This window comes from Mastacembelus armatus, chromosome 17 (genome assembly GCF_900324485.2).
Source record: "Mastacembelus armatus chromosome 17, fMasArm1.2, whole genome shotgun sequence".
In the NCBI taxonomy this organism is placed as follows: domain Eukaryota; kingdom Metazoa; phylum Chordata; class Actinopteri; order Synbranchiformes; family Mastacembelidae; genus Mastacembelus; species Mastacembelus armatus.
The window spans coordinates 20,170,301-20,191,513 of record NC_046649.1 but is presented as its reverse complement, the minus strand read 5'-3'; the positions used below and the strand labels follow the sequence as shown (position 1 = coordinate 20,191,513).

The window sequence follows — 21,213 nt, the reverse complement described above, 5'->3', positions numbered from 1 at the left end:
TTCAGTGTTTCCCAGATCTAAGTTCAGCTGCAGACAGTAAATTTCCACTAGCCAGTGTTGTAATTTCAGCTCTTTAACTGCTCCCATCACATTTGGATTTACATGTTGTTGATACTTGTGAAATTGATGACTCACTCACACTGACTGGGAACAAGAGGCAGGGACACGCTTTTCTTTCTAGCCCGCAGACACAGGTACACCTCAAGCTGGCCACGCCCACTCCCAGGTGAGTCCACAGCCACCACAAAGCCAGTAGGGCCAAACGGTTTCAGGCCCTCATATCTAACAGAAACTACAAGTCCATATCAATGGGTGTGACAAGGTGTGTAATGTTGTTGCAGCAGAGTTAGTAAAGAGTATGAAAAAATGAAGTCTCATAATTATAACCAGACTGTTATCAACTTTAAATGTTCTCATAGACTTTATCTTTAACCCAGAGAAAACGCCCAGCTCCTCCTGTGTGGCGCACAAATATGTAACAAAGGAAGTGGGGACTTGTATAATGTGGGATTTTTATTTTTTTTGACCACATGACCTAATGGGAGTTCCCTGCTTAATGTTTTTACTTGTCCTTGTTCCTCAGGAAAATGAAATGACAGACAGTGTGCAGACAACCATGTGAAGAAAACATTATATACGCTAGAGATGAATCCAGCACGTCACATACCGATTAAACAAAGCTCTCGACTGACGTGGTGTTGCAACTGGGCTTTCGGAGCTTTGGAGGAGCTCTTGAACGTCTCATGCAGATGTGCGGATGTGATGAAGTTTTACGAACCGCAGGGAATGTGATGTCAGTGAAGGAGCCGTCGGTCCACCCTGACAGTATTATTGGCACAAACTGGATGGTAAGTGTCTCTTCAGACCTTCTGTAGGTGAAACTGCTCCGACTGACAAGTTCCTGAGTGTTGAAATACCGAGTGGACAGTTTGAGCATTTAGTCTTATAATCAGTAAATCAGAGCACTGCTGACTTAAACACACGAGATTACAGATTTAGGAAATGTGTATTGTAGTACTTCTCTATATGGTTCATACTCTAACTCATATTGAAACGTGTATGGGTTCCTGTAGTAATACTTTACTACTGCAGTACCTGCTGCAGGAGAAGCTGTATTGGCTGTAATTAGTTCAAACATAAAAATGCTTGAGCTGTACTAAAGTATTGTACAGTTTGAGCCACTTTTACTTGTGAAATACCATTTTTGTACCTTATTATACTCCATTACTTCTCAGTGTACTGCATACTGCTGATAACTGACACTGAAGAGGTAAAGATTTTGTAAGCAGAACATGATCTGCTTGTAAATAAAGTAGCTACTGTTGAAGTTCGTGGATGAAACTATCAATTATTTCCCAGTTCGTTAATATTTTGATCTATAAAATTCTAGAAATAGAAAAATGTACTTTAACATCAGTGTACAGTAGTATAGTAGTCAGTAGTACAGTAGTACATCCACACAAAGTACAGGCTGAAAATTATCACCTATATGAAGGAACACTTATGTTGGGCCGTAGTGCATTAGCTTTTGTTTGGTCTAAATATTAAACTGCCACCTGGAGGTTTATAGATTTGCTTACACTGCTTTGCAGACTTGAGTCAGAGTAAATAGAAACTACATATAAGTGAGTCCTTGAAGGGCTCAGTTGCCGGTTGGTCACACATATATTCATACAATAGACTGAGATTAAATGAGTGACTCAGACCAACTGGAGTGAATTGGTTCTCTCTGCTCCTGCAGTGGTGTAAAGACAAGAAGCATCTTTATTTCACAGTTGATTCAATCTTGCATTGAGTTATTTGTTCATTTTTGCTTCACTGTCTTTGTCTGTTTTTCTCCTGAACCTTTAATCTATGTCTACATGTGACTCCTGTTTATTGGGAGGCAAAGACAGTTTAACCTTTGTTTCGACCAGATGTATTTTATGTTTTTACTATCAACAAATCCTGTGCTGAACTAAAGATTCCAGGTATTATGTATTATTCTGTGACCTGCTGTGAAGCCAACCTGTTAGCTGATGGCTCCACTGGCACCACTTGTATTATGGTACATTCTCCAAATTCTACTAATTAGAAAACTGCATTTGAAGATGCTCTGAAATAGGTGAGCAGAGATTTTGACCAACAGGCGACCCACAGGTTTTAACTCATATTAGTAAAGTACATTAAGTTTGGATTTGCTCCTCATTAGATGTCCCAGCAAACCAGAGCTGTGTCTTTACTTCGTTACTACATAGTAATTCTGAGCAGCCTTTAAATCTGCAGTTATTCACTCACAGCTGCCAGATGTGATTACTAATATCATTAATTACAGCTGGGCCTTTCCTGTTATGTTTCTAAAGCTGTAACACTCCAGTCTCAAACCAGTGATAGCTAGCACTTTATCTCTTTGCTCTCCCAGGCAGGATGGAGGAGTGTGTGATGAAGCCAGGAGTGAAAAAGAAACAGGTGAGTACATTTATATTCTAACAGACTGAATGCTCTCCACTCACACTGTACAGTATAAAAACAACTTCCAAAGAGTCAGACACACGGTGCTGTAGCTGATTATATAGTGTATCCACATTGTTTGCTGGACTTGAGGCTTTTAAGAAAAGGTTACACACTTACAATTACATCTGAAATGATGATTACAGATAAAACGAAATAACCCAGAGACACTGGAGAGACCTGTGGTGCCTCACCGACCTACAGACACTGTGAGTCCAGCTTTAATCTGATCATCTTGATGGCTTATGTGCACAGAACATCAAATATACGACCAGCAGGAGACTGGGAAGACACAGCTGATCTTTTTTTTGGACCAGTGCTGTTGCCCTGAGGGTCTTATGAATGTACTTCCTGAAATGTCTTTTTCTGAAAATATTCCACTGAGCAGATATGTGGGTAAAGTATTTTGCGGGAGCCTAACCACATTTGTGTTTCGTGCCCAGGAACTGTGTCAGACACAAAATCTACTGAAAAGAGCAGCAGCAACAACAAACAATGAGGTATTTACTACGTGTGTGTTTTTAATTGCGTTGTTTAATTAAATAGCCTGTTTTTACAGTGACACTGACACGGGAAAATCCCTGCGGATCCTCGTCTAAACAACAATCTGCATTATTACCTTGTCCCATCTCTCATCTCGACAGAGAAACAGTCTCAATGAAAACCATAATAAACAACGACACAGTGAGGAGTCAAACTTCCACATAGGAAACACAGGAAATGTTTCCCAGTTCATTCTTGAGAATTATATTAATGTGTGTTTGTTAATGTTCAGAAAAACTTGTAAAGTGACTCTGGAACATTTGCAGTTTAGTACAGGAACAGTTTATAGTAAAGATCAGCTAAGCCACTCAGGGTTTTATGTTTCCTTTATGTTTCCTTCCTGTTGTTTTTGTTGCCCCGGGTGTTTAGTGTGTGTTTGTGCAGGATCTGAACCCCTCACCCACATACAGCCAATGCAGGCAGGTACAGAGTGAGGACACACAGGTACAGAAACACGACCTCGTTTTTACACACCTGAGTCAACATCCTTACTCTTCTTCCTCAGAGCTCCAGAGCTCTATTGTGTAAAATTTAATTTCTGGCAGTTGTTTTCTGATAAGCTGTTCTTCAAAATCTGAGTCAATAATGTGTAAATTGTATAAACATGGAGATAATAAATAAATAAATAAATACATTTTTGCTATTTTCACCTGCAGCTAATTCATTCATTTACCTGGTGCAGTGATTTATTGTTGGGTGCATTAATAACTGGGACTGAAGTTTATATGTTGATGTGTATATATAATCATCATGTACTTTGAGGTGGAGAGAAAAACAAAAAAAAACAAAAACTGAAATGTTTCTCTTAATATTTAGCTTGTTAAGCAGTAATATTCAACAAAACGTAAAGTTGATGGATACATCTGAAAACTTTGATTTAGACATCATTTAGTTTCTCTCCTCTGATTAAAATACTATATCCTATTTGATGTATTTCAGGACAGTGTGAATGAGCTGCTGTCTGAAAACAAGGTGAGCAGCTTTGTTTTACAGTAGCTGTCATTACGTTTACTCTACAAAAAGTCCTGTCTCTGACCTGACCTTGACTAAAAGCTCAACTGTACCGAGTGTGAACATAACCTGCGTCTGTTTCAGGAAACAGGGGGAATGTTCGGCGGGCTGCTCAAGAAGTCGCAGAAACCTGCAGAAGCTGCTCAGACTGACGAGGTGAAAACAGCTCCAACATGTCGTTGCTGTGCTGTGACAGAAATGTGCAGATTCAGCTCCTCAAACAAAAAATGTCAGTAGTTTATTCCTGTGGCCTGATAATCATGTTAAACTCATTCATTCTGTGTTTCAGGTCCGTCTGTCTCTGCACAGTGACCGGTCCAGCAGTGATGATCATGTGACAGAAAACTCAAAGGTGAGCTCGAAGGACTGATCAGTGCAGCAGCAGGAGTGTGATGCAGCGTCGTCCTTATTTTCTTTATGTAACGGGCACTGACGGTGTGATTTCATTAACTGATGTCATCAGGAAAAAGGAGGATTTTTCAGCGGCATTTTCCGAAAATCTCCCAAGATTCCTGGAGTGGGAACACCTGGGCAGGTAATATGTGACCGGTGCAGAAATGTTTCTACTAATTGTAGACAATTTAGCTTTAAAGTCCAGGGTTCACGTTGTGAATATTTTAGAGAGCACATATGCTGCCAGTCAAATGTTTGGACACACATGACATGTGTTGTCAATTTGCATATTTAAAATCATGTAAATAGTTTGCACTTATTATTTTATGTGCTGCACTGAAACACAGCACAAAATAAACAAGTTTTAGAGTAATTGGCTTATTGCGACATGTCAGCATGTGTCTGAATTCCTGCTGCTACATGTCTGAGTCTGCACAAGTCACTGTGAAGAGCATGCAAAGTGCAGAAGTTCTCATGAGGTTGTAACCTGACTGCCTTCTGCTGTGTTTCTACTAATGCAGATCTGTGCAAAGTTTCAGAACATTTTCTAGCATTAAAGTATTAGATTCATTAGGTACAGCTTTACCTGGAGGCTTTGTCTGATAGCTTGGCTTTCTACTACTACTACTACTACTACTACTTATAGTTGATATAACAGTATCAAATATTGGTTATTGTGATGTTTGCCACAACTTTGAAGCCCATTATTCATTTATTTTCATACAGGATGAGTCTCCTGACAATGAGCTGTCAACTGGCAATGACACTTCACCTGAGAACCAACCGGTCAGTGAATTTAAAAAGATGATTCATGGTTTTTCAACAAATTAGAGTTTGATATGTGAATTCTTCAAACACTGATCTTGTCCATCAGGAGAAAAGTGGAGGGCTGTTCAGCAGACGCCTTAGAAAGACTCACAGAGAGTCTAGTGAAGGCACAGATTCACCAGTAAGTGTTCGTTCCTGGCTGTGCAGAGTTTTTAATCCTGCACAGTTTATCTCAACTCATACAGCGATTTTTCAGTTTCAGGACACTGAAGCTCAGAAAGAGCTGTCAGCCAGCAGCGACGACCTGTTTGAGAGTAACACAGCTAGGGTGAGAAGTTTAATCAAGTTTAAGCCATTTACTTCTGAAAAATATGTTCAGCAACATGTTTAGGACTCCTAAGAACCAGCAGAGGGCGCTACATCAGAGAAGCTGTTATTAAAATCTGCTGCCAAGTTGGGTTGAATTTGTGTAGTGAATGAACCTCACTGAATAGCTGAAAACAGTGTGAGCAGACTCTGATGCTTTGTGTTTGATTGCATCCGCTGGGAGAAGCAACTAAAGTTTGTGTTGCAGGTGAAGAAAAGAGGCCTGGCTGGAATATTCAGAAGATCAGCCAGCTCTGACAACTTGTTTGATGAGGTTTGAAAAATGGCTTTTTTCACGTCTTCATCTTGTTTATTACTTTAGTCTGAATTATCCATGTTAAATGGCCTTTAAAACATTTAGACACTACAACTAATTCATTAATGAACACAATGGCTCCCTTAAAAGATATAGATTCTGATGTATTGACTGTGCTTTGTGTTGTGTCTATACAGGATTCAAACACAGGTGAGGATAAGAAATTATCTACCAGTTGGGAAAGTCTATTAGAAGCAGCCACAGCAAAGGTATAAGTGTTGTCTGACCAGCACAGTCTCAGCCTGTTTCTCTCTTTTCTGCCTTTGATTGTTGACTAGTGACGTGCAAATCATTCACCTGTTTCAGGAAAAGACTGGAGGACTTGCAGGGATCTTCAAAAAGTCGCCCAAACCGGCTCCACGCTCCGTCACTACAAAGGTGAGCAAACAAACAGCTTTTGAGGTGAACAGTATTGTTGTTTATCTGTGGAAGCTCTCACTTACATTTTGAAGTTAATACTATTGTGGTAAAAATCTTCAGAAATAACCTTCATCAACCTGCTAATGTAAAATTGTTCTTTATTCTCCAGCATCCTCTGAGCGACAGCCAGGACCTGTCTGCCAGCTGTGAGTCCCTCACAGATGCTGCAGAGGTGAGTGCCACTGTGTTGTTAGGGTTAGGGTTAAGGTTAGACCCGCTTCAATTCTTGGTTGTAATTCATGCACCTGCTTTTATATAATTTTCCTGCGTTCATCATTTTACTTCCACAAAGGTGAATCTTTGGGATGTGTGTTGCTGTTTGGTAGTTTGTTGGATCTTTACTTGATTTCTTTGTGACTTATATTAATGATTTGTGTTTGATATTTAAACAGGAGAAAAAAGTCGGGTTAGCTGGGATGTTCAGGACACCTCCCAAAACCTTGGAAAAACAGGTACAGTATTATCAGTGCTGAGAGGAAGATATTCTCAACAATAAATCAGATTGAACTGTAATTATACTTATAAAGACATAATGAGAGCAGTGTCTACCAGTTAGGTGACCCAAGGAAACCCCTGGATCACTGACTTGTTTCTGTGCAGTAAAAACTATGCAGTTTATGTAAAACTATACAGTTCTTACAGTATATTTCAGTCTTCTGTGCAGGGAAGTGAAGACGTGGAGGCGCCAGAAGGAGGCGAGCTGAGACACAGGAGGACCATCAAGAAAAAGAGACGTGTGAGTTGCTCTTTATTTTAAAAAAACATACAGTGATTTGAAAGAAGCTCAGCAGGAGCAAGACTCAAAGTATATTATAAGAGATATTTCACTAAATGCTTCGGCTTTAATGTCATTTTTTTCAGATTGTGTCATTTCGAGTTAAGAAAACTCGTCCCCATATACCGAAGGTCACTCTGTCTTCACAGGTATTTACTGCTGCCTGATGACAAAAACAAAGCTTTATTAAACACGTTAATGAGTCCTCTTTTGCAGTTCAAACCTTCAGCTTTGGACATTATTATTATCACTGATTGTTTCTTCTCACAGAGTTCAGACCAGGTGCCTTTAATGAAGGAGACTGTGGAGCTGCAGGAGCTGGACCCAGCACAGGTTAGCATGGGGATACTCCACAGTAGATGTAAACAGTTTATTATTTTGGTGGGGTTTACAAACCTCCAGCCAACCTTCTCTAAACATCAATCCAATATTGATATAAAACATGTCAGTTGTATTCAGAGAACTGTAAGGTGCTTCTGAAGAGGTAAACAGCTGATCACAAGATCAGCACAGAAACAGTAAAAACATCTTGTGCCTAAAAATGTTTTATTTTGCTATTATCTTTTTTATTCAAGTCTTGTTTTATCAGTCTGTCATTTATGAACACAGGACATTTTATTTATGAAAAGCCTGTGATAAACAGGTGAAGTCTGTCTTTGGGTGACAATATGAAGTATGGGTTCAGAGCAACAACAGAAAAATGTATAATTACAGCAAATCTTTAGAGTTGTTTGATTAAACTGGTGTCATTTAATTTTCTTTGCATATGAAGAACAACATTAAATAGATTTGGCAAACAGGCCAAATGTTGCGTTATTGTTTGGTTTCCAGGAGAGCACAGTAGAGGTGCAGCCTGTGGAGATGGCAGCTTACCCGACTGAAACCAACCCTCTCCAAACTGAGCAGGTGTGTGTGTGTGTGTGTGTGTGTGTGTGTGTGTGTGTGTGTGTGTGACATGTTAATTCTTATTTTTAACTCATAAATCAGCCTTCATTAATAAAGGCCTTTGGCTTCAGGACAGCGATGAACTGATGGAGTGGTGGAACACAGTAGTAGGTCAGTATTATAGCCTTCGCCTGTAACCTGAAACAAATAAGTACTGTTTCTTTGTTATAGATCTGTGTGTGTTTGTAGTAATGTAAAAGACATAATAAGAAAAAAAATCAACATTAAATACTAGAATGAAAACATTTTTTTATGTGTTTGCAGCATCTGTAAAATGTTATTTCTGCTGCTGGTTTCAGGTTGGGCAGAGTGGAATGAGACGTCCAATTTCCAGGTCAGGGATGAGGAAATGTAAGCGTCTTTTATTTTCTTTAAACAACCTTCCATTCAAATATTCCCCAAAATATCATTCTGGGGATTTTTTAAATGTTTTGCTTATTATTTGATTTCTTTGTGTTTGTCAACTTGGGTGTTTGATGACAAATGTAAATATTTTTAGAGCTCATGTTTTAGTGTGTCCACTGGCACCTTTCATTTGGGACACATGCATGTAGCTACTGTAGGGCTGCACATAGTCGTTAGTTCAGTATCAATTAATCTGCTATGTTGCTGCTTCCACTGTTGTTTCTGGGGTTGTTTTTTAGCTGGATTAAATGTATTTGGTCTTATTCAGTATTATATTGTTTGATTTGATTGCCGTTTGAGAAGCTGCAACCTTTTTGCTTAAAAGATAACATCAGCTAATTGTTTCAGCTCTACCTAAGAGAAATTGTTCTTTGTGAGGCCTTAAAGAATAAGGCTGCAATTTTCTAACTCTGTATTATTTTCCACAAATTCTATACAGAAACTAGAACTAACAATGAATGTCCTGTCCTGACCATAATATATGTCAATCCAGAGCCTGGTTTAGCTTATTGGTGCGTGTCACAGACTACATTGTTCATTGTTGTAGAAACTATTAGAAAACAGACCTGTGAGCCACACAGTTGCACTGGGAAAAATATGAGGCCTTATCCTTAAAGCAGCTCTTTATAAAATTAACAAAGACTCAGTGATGAGCTCTCACCTCTCTGTTCAGGGCGGTGGAGGAGGTGGCTGATCGTGTCTACATGGCTGCCCGTCTGTTTGTGCAGCTCTTCAACCAGCGAGGGGCGTCCTTACAGCATCGCATCCTGGAGCTTTTGTCTCTGGCCGACAGTGCGGATCAATTTCACAAAAAAACGGTGACGGCCGCTGTGGGTGGAGGGGTGGCCAGTGTGGTGGGCAGCGTGGCTACGATCACAGGGCTCATTCTGGCACCTTTCACTTTTGGCACCTCTATTATTGTGACGGCGGTTGGCATCAGTGTGGCCACAGCGGGCAGCATCACCTCAGCGACGGCCAACATCACAGACACGGTTCACTCTAAAATGGACAGGAAGAAAGTGGAAAAGATGATCCAGGGCTACCAGGACGAGATGAAAGACATCAGAGACTGTTTGGAGTTTGTGCAGGTGAGTTTGTACTTGAGAAATTTGCATTAACCTTTCAGGGATGTTTCAGTTATCTATGGTTTAAGATTTTTTTCACCCTCAAGACATTTCATTTTTAAGAGGGATAAATATCAGATCATAATCTAACAAATATGAATGATTAGCATCATGTCATTTTTGGATGACCAGTAGTTTAGCTTGAGTCTTAGAAAAAAGATCTTGTTTCTGAGGAAATACTGACCCTTCCTCTTTCTTCTGTGTGCCCTATGCAGGAAGGTATGGACACACTGCAGGAGTGGGACTTTGAGAAATATGCTGAAAGTGCTGCCAAAAAGGCTTTGAACCACAAAATCAAGCATGTGGTGAAGGAGGGGGGCCGTGCTGGGAAAGCCCTGATGATCAACACTAACACCATCATCACCACCGTGCAGATATTGGGCGCTGCAGGCGGCGCAGCCAAAGCTGCCAAGGTTGTCAGCGTCACCACAGGGGTCATGTCGGCTCTCTTCTTAGCTCTAGATATTTTCTTTCTTGCCAAAGATTCCCATAAGCTCCGCAAAGGTGCTAAAACTAAGTTTGCCTCCAAGATTAGGGAGGTGTGTAAAGAACTTCAAGACGGCCTACTGGAGCTGAACAAGGTGAAGACACAGCTGCAGAAAACCATGGATGGCATCGAGGTGGAGGAGCTTGAAGAGATTGATGAGGTGGAGGTGCAGGTTGAAGATGATTTTGAGTCCGATCCAAAGAAGCTTGCTGAGCTGGAACAGGAGCTGGACCTCCTGGAGGAGAAACTGGACAAGAAAATTGAGGAGGATCAAAAGAAGACTAGAGAGATGGAGAAGGCACAGAATGAGAAAAATAAGATGGAGAAAAAAGAGAAGCATGTGAAACAAAAAGAAGATCCAAAGAAAAAGGTGGAGCAAATGAGAGAAAATATTTCAAACAAAGAGAAGGAAAGCAAGAAGAAACAAGGCGAAGTGGAGAGCAACTCTGAGTGTAAATTAGAGAAGCTTCCTGATGAGGAGGAAAAAGAGCAGATAAGTGTCAAATCAAAAGAAGATTTGAAAGAACAGTTTCAGAAAGGAAGCAACAAAGACAAAGAAACAGAAAACCAAGTAAAGGCTGGAAAAGAAACACATGAGAGCAAGCGACACAAGGCCAAAGAAGATACTGGTGCAGACAGAAGGTCGGAAGAAAAAGTGCGGAATGTAAAAGAACAGGAGGAAGTTAAGAGCAGATTAGGGAATGTAAAACGTGATGAGAGAAGTGAAAAGCTGAATTCAGAAAGAGTCGAGGCCGAGAGAGAAAATCAAAGCAGGAAGAGCAGCAGAGCAGATGAAGGAAGGATGAAGCCTGAATGGAAAAGGCCGACTAAAGAGAAGCAGGTGGAAAGTGACAGTACGAGGAGGCACAGCAGCCGGAGCGATGAAGACAGAGACAGAGGGAGCAAGTGTGAAATAAGAAAAATTGATGCAGAGAGAGAAAGCAGCAGCCAACACCTGCAGAGACTCACTAGCAAGATAGAAAATTGGAGGAGTATGGAGGAGGAGAGAGCAATGAAGGACTGGAGGGGTGAGACGGTAAAAAGCAGAGGAGATTGGGAATCTAATAGAGAGTCAAAGAGAGAGATGAAAAGAGAAGACAGGGAAGACAGGAAAGGGTCAAACCAGAGTCACCACAGGAAAGTGACAGCCCCACTTGGTGACCAGAGGGAGAGAGCAGGAGAGAAACAAGGGAGCAGGGTGGAGATGATGAGGAAACGATTTGAGACAATGGGAGTTGAGGAGGAGAAGGAAGAAGAGAAGGGGAAGAGGAGAGAGGAAGGAGAGAGTTGGAGGAGGAAACAAGACAGAGGCCACGAACACAGCCAGGGAAGAGCTCGACCACGATCCAACGCCGTGCTGGGAGATGGACTGTACATTTAGTTGAGATTAATAAGGACAATTGATTAATATGGACATGGCTACATCTGTTGGGATCCTGTTACTTATGTACATATACACAGTAAATACGTATTTTTGAACATATTTAATGTGTAAAATGTTTTTGCAACTATTTATGTAAATAAATCAGGAAATCTGTACAGTACTGTGTACACTGGGTGTTGAAGTAAGTACTCAGATCATCACAGTAAAAGTAACAGTGCACATTTAGTGAGAAATACCTGTAGTTTCTGGAATATGATTCAGTGGTTCACGTTGTCTTTTGTCCGTTTTTTCTGACTGATAATTTTGTTCACTCTTCTTTTCAATAGTGATGGTTTTTACTCTACAAACAAATTAATTATTGATACTTTGTGCTGTGATATGTGTTCATTTTTAACCACACTTAAATTATTCACTGTCTTTTGTCTTTTTGACTTTCCACGTGCAGCAGTGATTTGCCTTGAGGACTCTTAAACTACAGGAAGTGGAAGCAGTCACTCGTTTCCCTACAATAAAAGTATACATGTTTTTATGTACAAATTAATGCTAATTTTTAGATGCCAAACAGAAACATACAAATAAAAAGAAATTAGTGGTGATGGGACTTTTCCTTGGTGCTGTAATAGCTGATCACCACTAGGTAGAAGCAGAGAGTTAAACCGGGAGTGGAGTCAAGGTCAACTATTCAAAAATGACCTGTGTAACACAACTTTTAGAAGCTTTAATATGTTACAAATTCATCTACAGTGGTGGAAAGTAACTAATAAAATTTACTTAACTACATCTATCTGACAGATATAAGTGCTAGTTACATTTCACTCGCACTACACTCGTAAATGCAGCACTGCTTTACTTCACACAAGTGCATACCAAGGATCCAGGGTTAAAGAATAGCCTCTAAGAAAATGACCTTAATGGAAAAACAACAATTACTATCATATTCAGATGATTGAGCTTTACCTTGTACCACTATGAGTTACAGTATGTGCAGAGTTTGACATTAAAAGTCTGGCCTCTCATTCATCTGTATATTAGACCAAAATTTTAGTCAAAGCAGAGGATTTTAATAACTAAGAATAGAGAGATCTTATATACTTACTTTCGTATAGCTGTGTGTACTTATATTGCATAGGTTTTGAAGTTTCTTTTATAAACAGTGATATTTGATAAAATATAATGGATAGAAGGATATGCTAAATGTTTTCTAGGAAGGCATTGTATTTTCTGCGGATTCACAATTCACATGAAGTCACAGGTGAATGAGGAAGAGGTGTTCACAAGACTTTACAATAAGAAAAAAAATCTATCGAGAACAGGGTCTCTATTGTCTCCATGTTTTTGGCAGCTCATGTAAAGCAGGTAAGGCTGATGGGAATGTAGTTTGTTCTGCAGGTATGAATATCTGTACTGAAGTTCTGAAATAGTTCTCGAAACATTTGACTCATATATAAATGTGAAATTTAGAAGAAAGTTTGGGCATCACAGAGTCATTAGGATACATCATTTGGCCTTCAATTTCATAGCAATGCATCCGAGATGTATTCAGTCTGGACTGACCAACATTACCTCCACAGAGGCAGCCATTGTTTGTGATGGTTTATCCCAGCTGGTTAGCTAACGTTAGCATGGAGCCACCTGTGTCAAGTTAAAGTAGGTCCCTGTAAACAGTCAGCTACTTTGTGATTTTGTTGTGAATTATAATGTAAGGATAGCTGCGGAGCCAGGAGAATTAAAACACAGTGGGTTAGTTCGGATTGAGGCATAGCTAATGTTAGATCTCACTAGTTTTTACTGTTGTGTTTAAGATGTTGTGGTCCTTTAATGGCGATTTAAACTGGACGTGGCCTGCTGGGAGAGTCGGTGACTGTTACGGACTTTCTGAACGTGTTGCTGGGTAATGTTCCAATTGTGTTCGGTTTTAATTGCTGTTCTAACTCTAGTTTTTCGTAGTTAATCCCTTAGTGTTGATGGATAGTTTCGGTTGTACATGAAGTTAGAGTGTGTGTATCTGTGTGTGTGTGTAAAAATACCTGAACGACTCTCTGGGGTCCATAACAGGCCAGCAGTCCGTCAGACCACGCCCACTCGACATTTGCAATATTTTGTTGTGAATAGGTAAATAACTTATTTTATATAAAAATATAGTTGTATGTCATAATTTTAGTCGGGTGTCTGTCAATAATTTGGTGACCTGATACCACAGCTCCATCTCTGGCCATTGCTGGAAACAAAGCTTCACTAAAACAAGATGGGTATAATGGATGGTAGTACAATTAAATGAGCTTGTCAGTCTTTATCATTTTAAGCCAAAGTTTTACCAGGGTGGAACCACATCCTGAACTGAAATGAATTTGAAACAACAGTAGCATCTAATCGTATATATCTGTGGCCTCTTCCTGCCACTACTTATAATTGAAGCTTGAGGGCCAGCTGTACTGTTTATATATTGCACTGCTTTCATACTCTAAGCTGCTATGTGCTCATTATTTTACTTTGTTTCTTTTTACCATTGTTAACTTAGCTTATTTTGCATGCCCTGTTTGTTTTTTTTATATTGCTTAATTTAGTTTTTAGAGTTAGAGTGTGAGGGTAACGAAATTTCAATTCTCTGTATGTGCTCTACATGTGGCAGAATTGATAAGCAATCAAGCAGACTTTCACTTTGAAAAACTGATCCTGATGGAATGAAGTTTGACACAACACCACATCGGGGCTTCTGAGATGCGTCTCACCTGCCAGTAAATTGCCTGGGGCAGCGTGGCCCTTGAGTCTATGTCAAATAGTAGTAAACACCACACTTTTGTGCTGCTTTTGGATGTGCTAATCAAAGAAATGCCAAAAGTAACATTTCATAAGTACACAGTACCTTGCAATATATTACTGCTATGAACATTTTGAACAATACAGTAAGTGAGTTAATCATGCTCTGTCGATGCTAAGCTAACTATTACGTGACTTAAAATGCTTTTGTTTGTTTTTATAAAGGTAAACATTCTCAGTAACATATCAGTCAACTGTGTGACTATGTGGCTTAGTGTGTTCAGGAGCCTTAAAGTGTTTGAAACTGTTTCATGCCCCTAGCAGGCATTGTGTTTGCGTCGCTAACAAAAGGAATTCATATATTCTGTGAGCATCAACATCTAAATCTTCCTCTAAATATTCATTAAAAAACTACACCTCTCTCAGTGCCATCCAACAATGCATCTTCTCCCATGAAACACCATTGTCATCATTTACTCTACCCCTTCTTTTAATAGGTGCATGAAAATTGAGTGAATTATATAAAATGCTAAATATCGAGGCTTAAAATACAGTGTTATGCCCTTTGTGTGTTTATATAAAAGTAGATTCATAACTTATATAACAAAATGATCTAGTACGTATTTAGATATTTCTTAATGTATGAATTGAGGGAACAGCTGAATAAGGTCATGTTCATTAATCCAAACTCTGAAGTAAACCGTCGCGAGACAGGTTAGTTTTACCCTACTGATGATGTGTTGTTGCAATAGTAATCCTGCTCACTAAAGTAAAGTAAACCGTAAGTTTTTAATAAAAGTAATTTGTCAGGTCAACAAATCGCATTTGGCAAATTGACTTCTGCTCAGCAAAGATCAGACTCTTTTCAGAGAAACTGCACAATCACTAGGGAAGTAAATTCATACCTGAGGGCAGGGAGTCGGTCAGGTGGTGTTTTTTTTCCCTCCACAAAGCTACACCCTCTACAGGATGTTCTTAAAAGCCTCCCTCCCACATCACCATCATCACCAAGTGCTGATATTTGCTGACCTAACATTTCCACACGTATGAGACGCGCTCAAAAGAGCAGAAACAGCTCAACAAAGAACATTCTTTCAACGCAGCATTTGACTTTTACAACTCAGGTGAGTTTCTCAAATCTTTGTTACTATTTATCATGTATAACTATTTTTGTTTTGTAAGAAAACTAAATTAGGATATGAAGTAATGGTAACTGTGATTTAAAAGACAGAAAAGTTGGGAAAAGTTCAAAATTAGCTTTATCTCAAATGTCAGGTAAATAGCAATATTTTTTTTTTTGTTACATTCTCTGTCTTTATTTACAGGATTACAGCAGAGGCTTGCTGCTTATATGAATGTTTCAGAAATGTTGAATAAGATTATCTGTTTAAAAAGATTTCTTGAAATAATGTATGATGCAAAATGGTATGTATTTATGTATTTACCCTCTTTCTGTATTTGTATTTCCCTTCAGGAATGGAGCAAGGATTGATCCTGCTGATCGCTGCACTGATGGTTGTTGTTCTACCTGGAGCAGCTCAACTGTTCTACGCAACTGATCTGCAATCTGATACACAGGTTGGTTTTCATTGACATTCAAATTAAAAATATATATATATTTGATTATTCACTGTTTCAACATTCTTAACTGCTAAAACAAGTTACAAATTGAAAATAAAATGAAAAATTGCCTCCAACTTTAGCCTTGATAGTAAAAATACCTCATCAGTTAAATCCTCAAATTAAATTTTGACCCTCAACAGCATTAGTTTAGTCTGGATTTAGAAGACTAACCTGTCAAACAATAATTTATGTAGCAGGTTTATAGTTTATATTGTACTACAATGCCAATCTGTATAGTGAAGTATCAAATATATAGTCTCAAAACTGACAAGTTTGTGACCTTTTACTGCAAAATCAGTGTTAGAATTACAAGAGTAACATCATACAGGAAAGATAATGAAACCTATTTAGTATTATTCTTAGGTGAGGTTTTATCACAATGAGTCATTATCCAGTAATTTCATAATCCAGTCAGGGACCAGTATTTAGCTCAGTGGGAGCAACTGTAAATTGCTGAAGCTATCAAATGCCTACGTTTGTGTCTGTGTGTAAATGTTTGTGTGTCTGTTAGGTGAACGTCACTCAGGAAGGCTGTGGAGTCACTAAACTGTGCGCGGCACAACCAAGCAAATGTGATCCTGCTGGAAACGTCACCTGTCTGTTCACATCTCTGGTCATTTCAAATGGCACCAATCTCTTCATCCAGCTCAGAGGAGACTCAGTGGGAGCTGTTGGGCTGGGATTGAATACGTCTCAGGTAAAACACACAAAACTAGCATACTATTAATATTCATGTCAAAACACACAAATGACTCATTCTAGAGGTATTATTTTTGAAGAATATAGGTAGCTAATTTCTTTTTGCCTCATTGGACAATTGCTCATGCAGTCTTGGACAGGAAGTTGTAGCTTTAATGTCATGTTCCTTTTACCATGGGAGTTTTTGTACATTTTGAAAGGCAGACTATCTGTATTTCAAAATGGACACCATTATTAATAGTTTTTAATTATAACATCCCATGTGCCAAATATTTTTATAGGGGAAAAGAAACAGGGACTGGGTTGTCCAAACGACTTGGCCTGCAAGGGGCTTGTCCTTTTGTAGAGGAACCACCCCCTCTTTCCCAAACAAGACAGTGTATTTTTACAGATTAAATACAGCATTGTGTTGGGTGCAAATATTGCACCATGTTCACAATAAATACAATAGACAGCAGCATTTTTGTTATGCAGTGACCTTTAACCACATCCATGTTCCCAGCGAAGTCAAACTGACTTCTGTATTTATATTTTTGTGTCTTTTTTGACCACCTTAATTAGATAACAGAATTCTTTATTATTTTCCTGCCAGGGAAATTAGGTGTTACAGCTGTAAGCAAAAAAATACATAAAACTAGTAAAATAGAGTATGGAATACAATACAAACATATATTAAATATGAAATAACCATGTCCCTTTTATGGACTTAAGTTCTTTATTCAGATGGTAAAGCTGCCTGAATGCCTACAGGCTACAAACAATACACCAATTATGTCCTTCAAATTTGGGAAAAATTAGGCTTGTTGGGAAGCACAAGATTTGGTTTGTTACATTTAAGATTTTTTAATAACTTCTAAGATTTTTTAAAATTGGTCTTAATTCAGTGTTAAGGCATCTCCAGACCTGCAGATACGATTAAAATATTCTGCACACAACAAACCAGAATATATAAATCGTGTTGTTAAATGAAACATTGTGCAATGTAAGACTTTTGAGCTCTATGGGAGCATGACATGAAAACATGAAGTACATGAAAACAGGGAAGCAGAAGCAAAAAATAATGCACAATAGTTCTGGAAACTTCAGTCATCACAGGTGCAAAAAAAAAACAGAGGCTGAAAAATGTTCCAGTCTCAGCTAGTTCATCATATTATTGATTTGATTATTTGATTATTGATTTTTTTTTTTTTTGATAAGACTAGAATGTTATTTAATTTATTTAATCTTATTCAAAATAAGCTACATCAGGGGTCTCCAACTCCAGTCCTCGAGGTTCACTGTCCTGCTTGTTTTCCAACTATCCCTGCCCTTGCAGTTTCTGATTCGGTAATCAGCAGTGGGTAGGGCAGGGATAGACAGTGAACCTTGAGGACTGGAATCGGAGACCCCTGGGCTAAATGGTCAGTCTACACTTAAGACGTCTGTCCATGTCATTGACTTGGATAAGGGATGCGCACAGAAGGAATATCAGGAAATGGCTCACCTGTGGGATCCACTAGGAAGAAAACTGACTCAAAGTAATGAATAATAGTTAATGAAAACATAAGTTATCGTCGATTAAAATTAGACTACAGCTATAAATGATGAAAATGACTAATAAGTGTTTACATCTAAACACAAACTAACTGTAAAAAAAAAAAAAAAAAAAAGCCAAAATGAACATGGGTAGGAATTGGTGATTGTCTTGACTGCAAGGAAACATTCTAATAATTTTCTGCACGTTTTCTTTCCCTAGGGTGTTGTCATGGGTTTACTCTGTGCTCAAAACTACTTGAACAACATGATCACTTTCTTCGGTGTATCACTGAAGGTGAGGCCTCAACTTCACTCAGACGCTTAATCAAACAAAACAATTCAATTTTTCAGACAGTTCCAGCTGTCACAAATTCAAGCAGTATAAAACTAACTTGCAAACAATGTAATTTCAATATAATTTAAAAGAAATTATGCCCTGAATTTATGTTTAACTGCACATTTATCCAGGATTTTCTCTTTAATCTGTTACCAGCTGTGGAGAATCAAAAGTCTAAAATAACACCAGTTTCTTTGTAATGTTAAAGTGTCTGCATGTTTTTGTCTTTAAGTGCTGAAAAGAAGCAAAAACCTCAACAGATAACATGATTTATACAGTTGTTGAATATATAAAAAGTATAAAATAATTGGCCAAAGTTGTGTTTTTGAATCTGATTTCAACATTTTTACTGCATCTTAAAGTAACTCACATAATCTCAGGTTTTGTCACATTTCATTTTCAGACAGTGACAAATATCCGAGGCTTGGCACAAAACAATGCCATCTACTGTGAGTTCAGTGTTTCCAATGCAGTCAGCACTGATACCATCTTCGACATCTTCCTGTTTGCTAGAGGTTTTAACAATAGTAAGTGAATCTACAGACACAAAAACTAAATGATAATTATGCTGAACACTGGATTCTTTTTTTCTTTTTAAGTTCTACTTAATTTATGTTTAAATCTTGGAAATCCACAGATTTGACCCCAGATTACTGGTAAAAATGCAGAGCCAATTACTGTTTTCACCCTGTTAGCAAAAATATGAATCACCCAGAAATATTATCACTGTATAGGCTTCTTCTCTGGAGATACACAGGGTTTATATTATATTCCAGGTGTAACGTGATCAGTGAATTGCAATTTCAGTGTGACTTTCTATTATACATGCACACAGCTGTCAGTGAGGACAATGTCATCTTACCCTGATTTTATTCTTCAGGTAGTTTCACCAATGTTTTTAATGTCACCAACCTGGGCACCACCACGACAGCACCCACAACAATGATGCCCCACAATATGACGACAGCGCCCATGATGATGCCCCACAATATGACGACAGCGCCCATGATGATGCCCCACAATATGACGACAGCGCCCATGATGATGCCCCACAATATGACGACAGCACCCACAATGATGATGCCCCACAATATGACGACAGCACCCACAATGATGGTGCCAGGCAACATGACAGGCAACATGACAGCACCCACAACGATGAAGCCCCATACTATGACAACAGCAGCCAGCACGACTCTCCACCCTCACTGTAAATATGCTGTTCCTTATTTACATTTGAGGTCTTACAATGTTCAGTCCACAAGGATGTAATGTCTTAATTTAACACATTTGAGGCTTTGGACTGAGATACAGTATAACAATTAATTACAGATTTAATATTTCTATTGTACATGCACAGTTTGACCAATTGACCAAAAATAGCTTAAATCAGATAGTGTGATTAAAGCAAACGCACAGTTTAGAGTAAGTAAGCCTTCCACAAAAACTTAAAACTGATAATCAGCTTCATGGTGGCTCCATTGTTCTACTAGTTATTGCAATGTTTTCAAAGAAGGCCTTAGCAATTTTGTACTACTTATATGGGAAGTGGAGAAATTGTTAGATGCTATAGTTAAGTATATGCTTATTTGAGTTTTTATACTAATGTCAATATCCATCAGAGTTCTTATGAATTTCTGACTTAACTTTATAGATTCTTTAGTGAATATATAATTCATTGATGTTTATTCTGTGTATTTCTTGAGTTGTAGTGGCATTTCTTTATTTTGTGTTTAAACCGATATGATCAACACACAAACACACCCCGGGCTATAAAATGTTACTAGTTCAGCCAGTTATACTTAATGACCTATTTCTGATTTACTGAACTTGTTGAAGTGACTTAGTGTGGTACTTTTACTGTCTAATAAGTTAGGTGTTGCTAAGAAACTTGGATGGATATTGATGTCTGTTCATGAACTATTTTTCACTTTCCCTAATTATTTTTTGCTTATGTTGTTTAACACAATGATATGACTGTAACAAATAACTCTTCCTCCATTTCCCTTATTACTGTCACATGATGTAGGCCGTTGTAATTTACAGCTGAATATCAGCTCAAAGCTTTGAGGGAGACAATATTTATTTTACTAGTCCTGTTGTTTCCTAAACATAAGAGAAAGAAGCTGATATGCAGTTGGTGAATTTACAGGAAAGTTCCTGGGGGGAAAAAAAAGCAATTGGTATTAATTATGGAGGAAATGTAGGCAAGCATGGAGTTTAACATGAAGAATAAAGTTTCCAACAGTAGTGGATAATGATAGAATATTGACTCTGCTTTAAATTAGGTCTTCTAGTCCTTCTGTGAAAGCTACCGAGTGCACAGCTCTTACCAGCAAATAACACAGCTGCAAAAAAGAAGTCGAATGATAAAGTTGTTTTAGCTTTCATCTGAAATTAATATCTTTAAGGCAGGAATGTCAAAGCCACATGTGAAAGTAAATCGACTAAACAGTCTGTCTTTCCCTGCCAGCTTTGCTTCTGCTACTGAGTGTCGTAACACTGGCCGCCCTGCAGAGAACCTGAAAAAGCGAAGAGGGAAGCTGTGGTCTGTCTGACACAAAGAGGATCCTTTACCAATCTTGTATCAATTCTGCTTAATTGAAATTTACAACTTTAAATTGTCTTTGCACTTTTTTTTTTTTACTTGCAGTGTACTTTGAGCTTAAGCTCCAGCTACAAGTGAATGCTAGAAAAAGTCTTGTAATTTGACTGCAAGTACAAATTTATAGACTTGGACACTGTGCATTTAAGAGGAATGTTGTTTAATGTGAACGTGAAATGGCTGTACCTTTGCTGAAGAGGGCAAAATCAATGCTTACTTAACTCCAACTTAATAAAGCTTAAGATTTGAT

At 38.5% G+C, this 21,213-nt stretch overlaps 2 protein-coding genes across 6 annotated transcripts; both read left to right on the top strand.

Annotated features, from left to right (window-relative positions):
• Positions 1-10: 10 nt before the first annotated feature.
• Positions 11-11,584, top strand: LOC113134833 (myosin-8-like). Of its 5 annotated transcripts, none has more exons than XM_026314366.2 (26): positions 11-226; positions 584-848; positions 2,402-2,448; positions 2,637-2,699; positions 2,934-2,990; positions 3,403-3,477; positions 3,973-4,005; positions 4,129-4,200; positions 4,334-4,396; positions 4,508-4,579; positions 5,164-5,223; positions 5,312-5,386; positions 5,462-5,533; positions 5,780-5,845; positions 6,025-6,096; positions 6,194-6,265; positions 6,417-6,479; positions 6,700-6,759; positions 6,972-7,043; positions 7,169-7,231; positions 7,353-7,415; positions 7,914-7,988; positions 8,099-8,138; positions 8,327-8,378; positions 9,106-9,520; positions 9,772-11,584. In XM_026314366.2, exons 3-26 carry the CDS (start codon positions 2,407-2,409, stop codon positions 11,422-11,424), a joined length of 3,450 nt encoding a protein of 1,149 aa, XP_026170151.1. In that variant the 5' UTR covers positions 11-226; positions 584-848; positions 2,402-2,406; the 3' UTR covers positions 11,425-11,584. The 5 variants fall into 5 exon arrangements, with proteins under 5 accessions (XP_026170151.1, XP_026170149.1, XP_026170152.1 ...); XM_026314364.2 differs by having other exon boundaries at positions 6,960-7,043; XM_026314367.1 differs by lacking the exon at positions 3,403-3,477 and having other exon boundaries at positions 12-226; positions 6,960-7,043.
• Positions 11,585-15,172: 3,588 nt separating this feature from the next.
• LOC113134721 (putative ferric-chelate reductase 1) lies at positions 15,173-21,143 on the top strand. The gene is made up of 7 exons (XM_026314214.1): positions 15,173-15,308; positions 15,659-15,762; positions 16,319-16,504; positions 18,242-18,316; positions 18,762-18,885; positions 19,239-19,568; positions 20,832-21,143. The coding sequence occupies exons 2-7, from the start codon at positions 15,661-15,663 to the stop codon at positions 20,882-20,884; spliced, it is 870 nt and encodes a 289-aa protein (XP_026169999.1). The 5' UTR covers positions 15,173-15,308; positions 15,659-15,660; the 3' UTR covers positions 20,885-21,143.
• The last annotated feature ends 70 nt before the right edge of the window (positions 21,144-21,213 follow it).

Bases quoted from the DNA above. Each gene is read 5' to 3' on its own strand.
- LOC113134833 (XM_026314364.2), top strand. From the start codon at position 2,407: ATGGAGGAGTGTGTGATGAAGCCAGGAGTGAAAAAGAAACAG. The intron at 6,480-6,699 runs GTGAGTGCCACT...ATATTTAAACAG, and splicing joins CCCTCACAGATGCTGCAGAG to GAGAAAAAAGTCGGGTTAGC. The intron at 8,139-8,326 runs GTCAGTATTATA...TGCTGGTTTCAG, and splicing joins GTGGTGGAACACAGTAGTAG to GTTGGGCAGAGTGGAATGAG.
- LOC113134721 (XM_026314214.1), top strand. From the start codon at position 15,661: ATGGAGCAAGGATTGATCCTGCTGATCGCTGCACTGATGGTTGTTGTT. The intron at 18,317-18,761 runs GTGAGGCCTCAA...TTTCATTTTCAG, and splicing joins TCTTCGGTGTATCACTGAAG to ACAGTGACAAATATCCGAGG. The intron at 19,569-20,831 runs GTAAATATGCTG...TTTCCCTGCCAG, and splicing joins CACGACTCTCCACCCTCACT to CTTTGCTTCTGCTACTGAGT.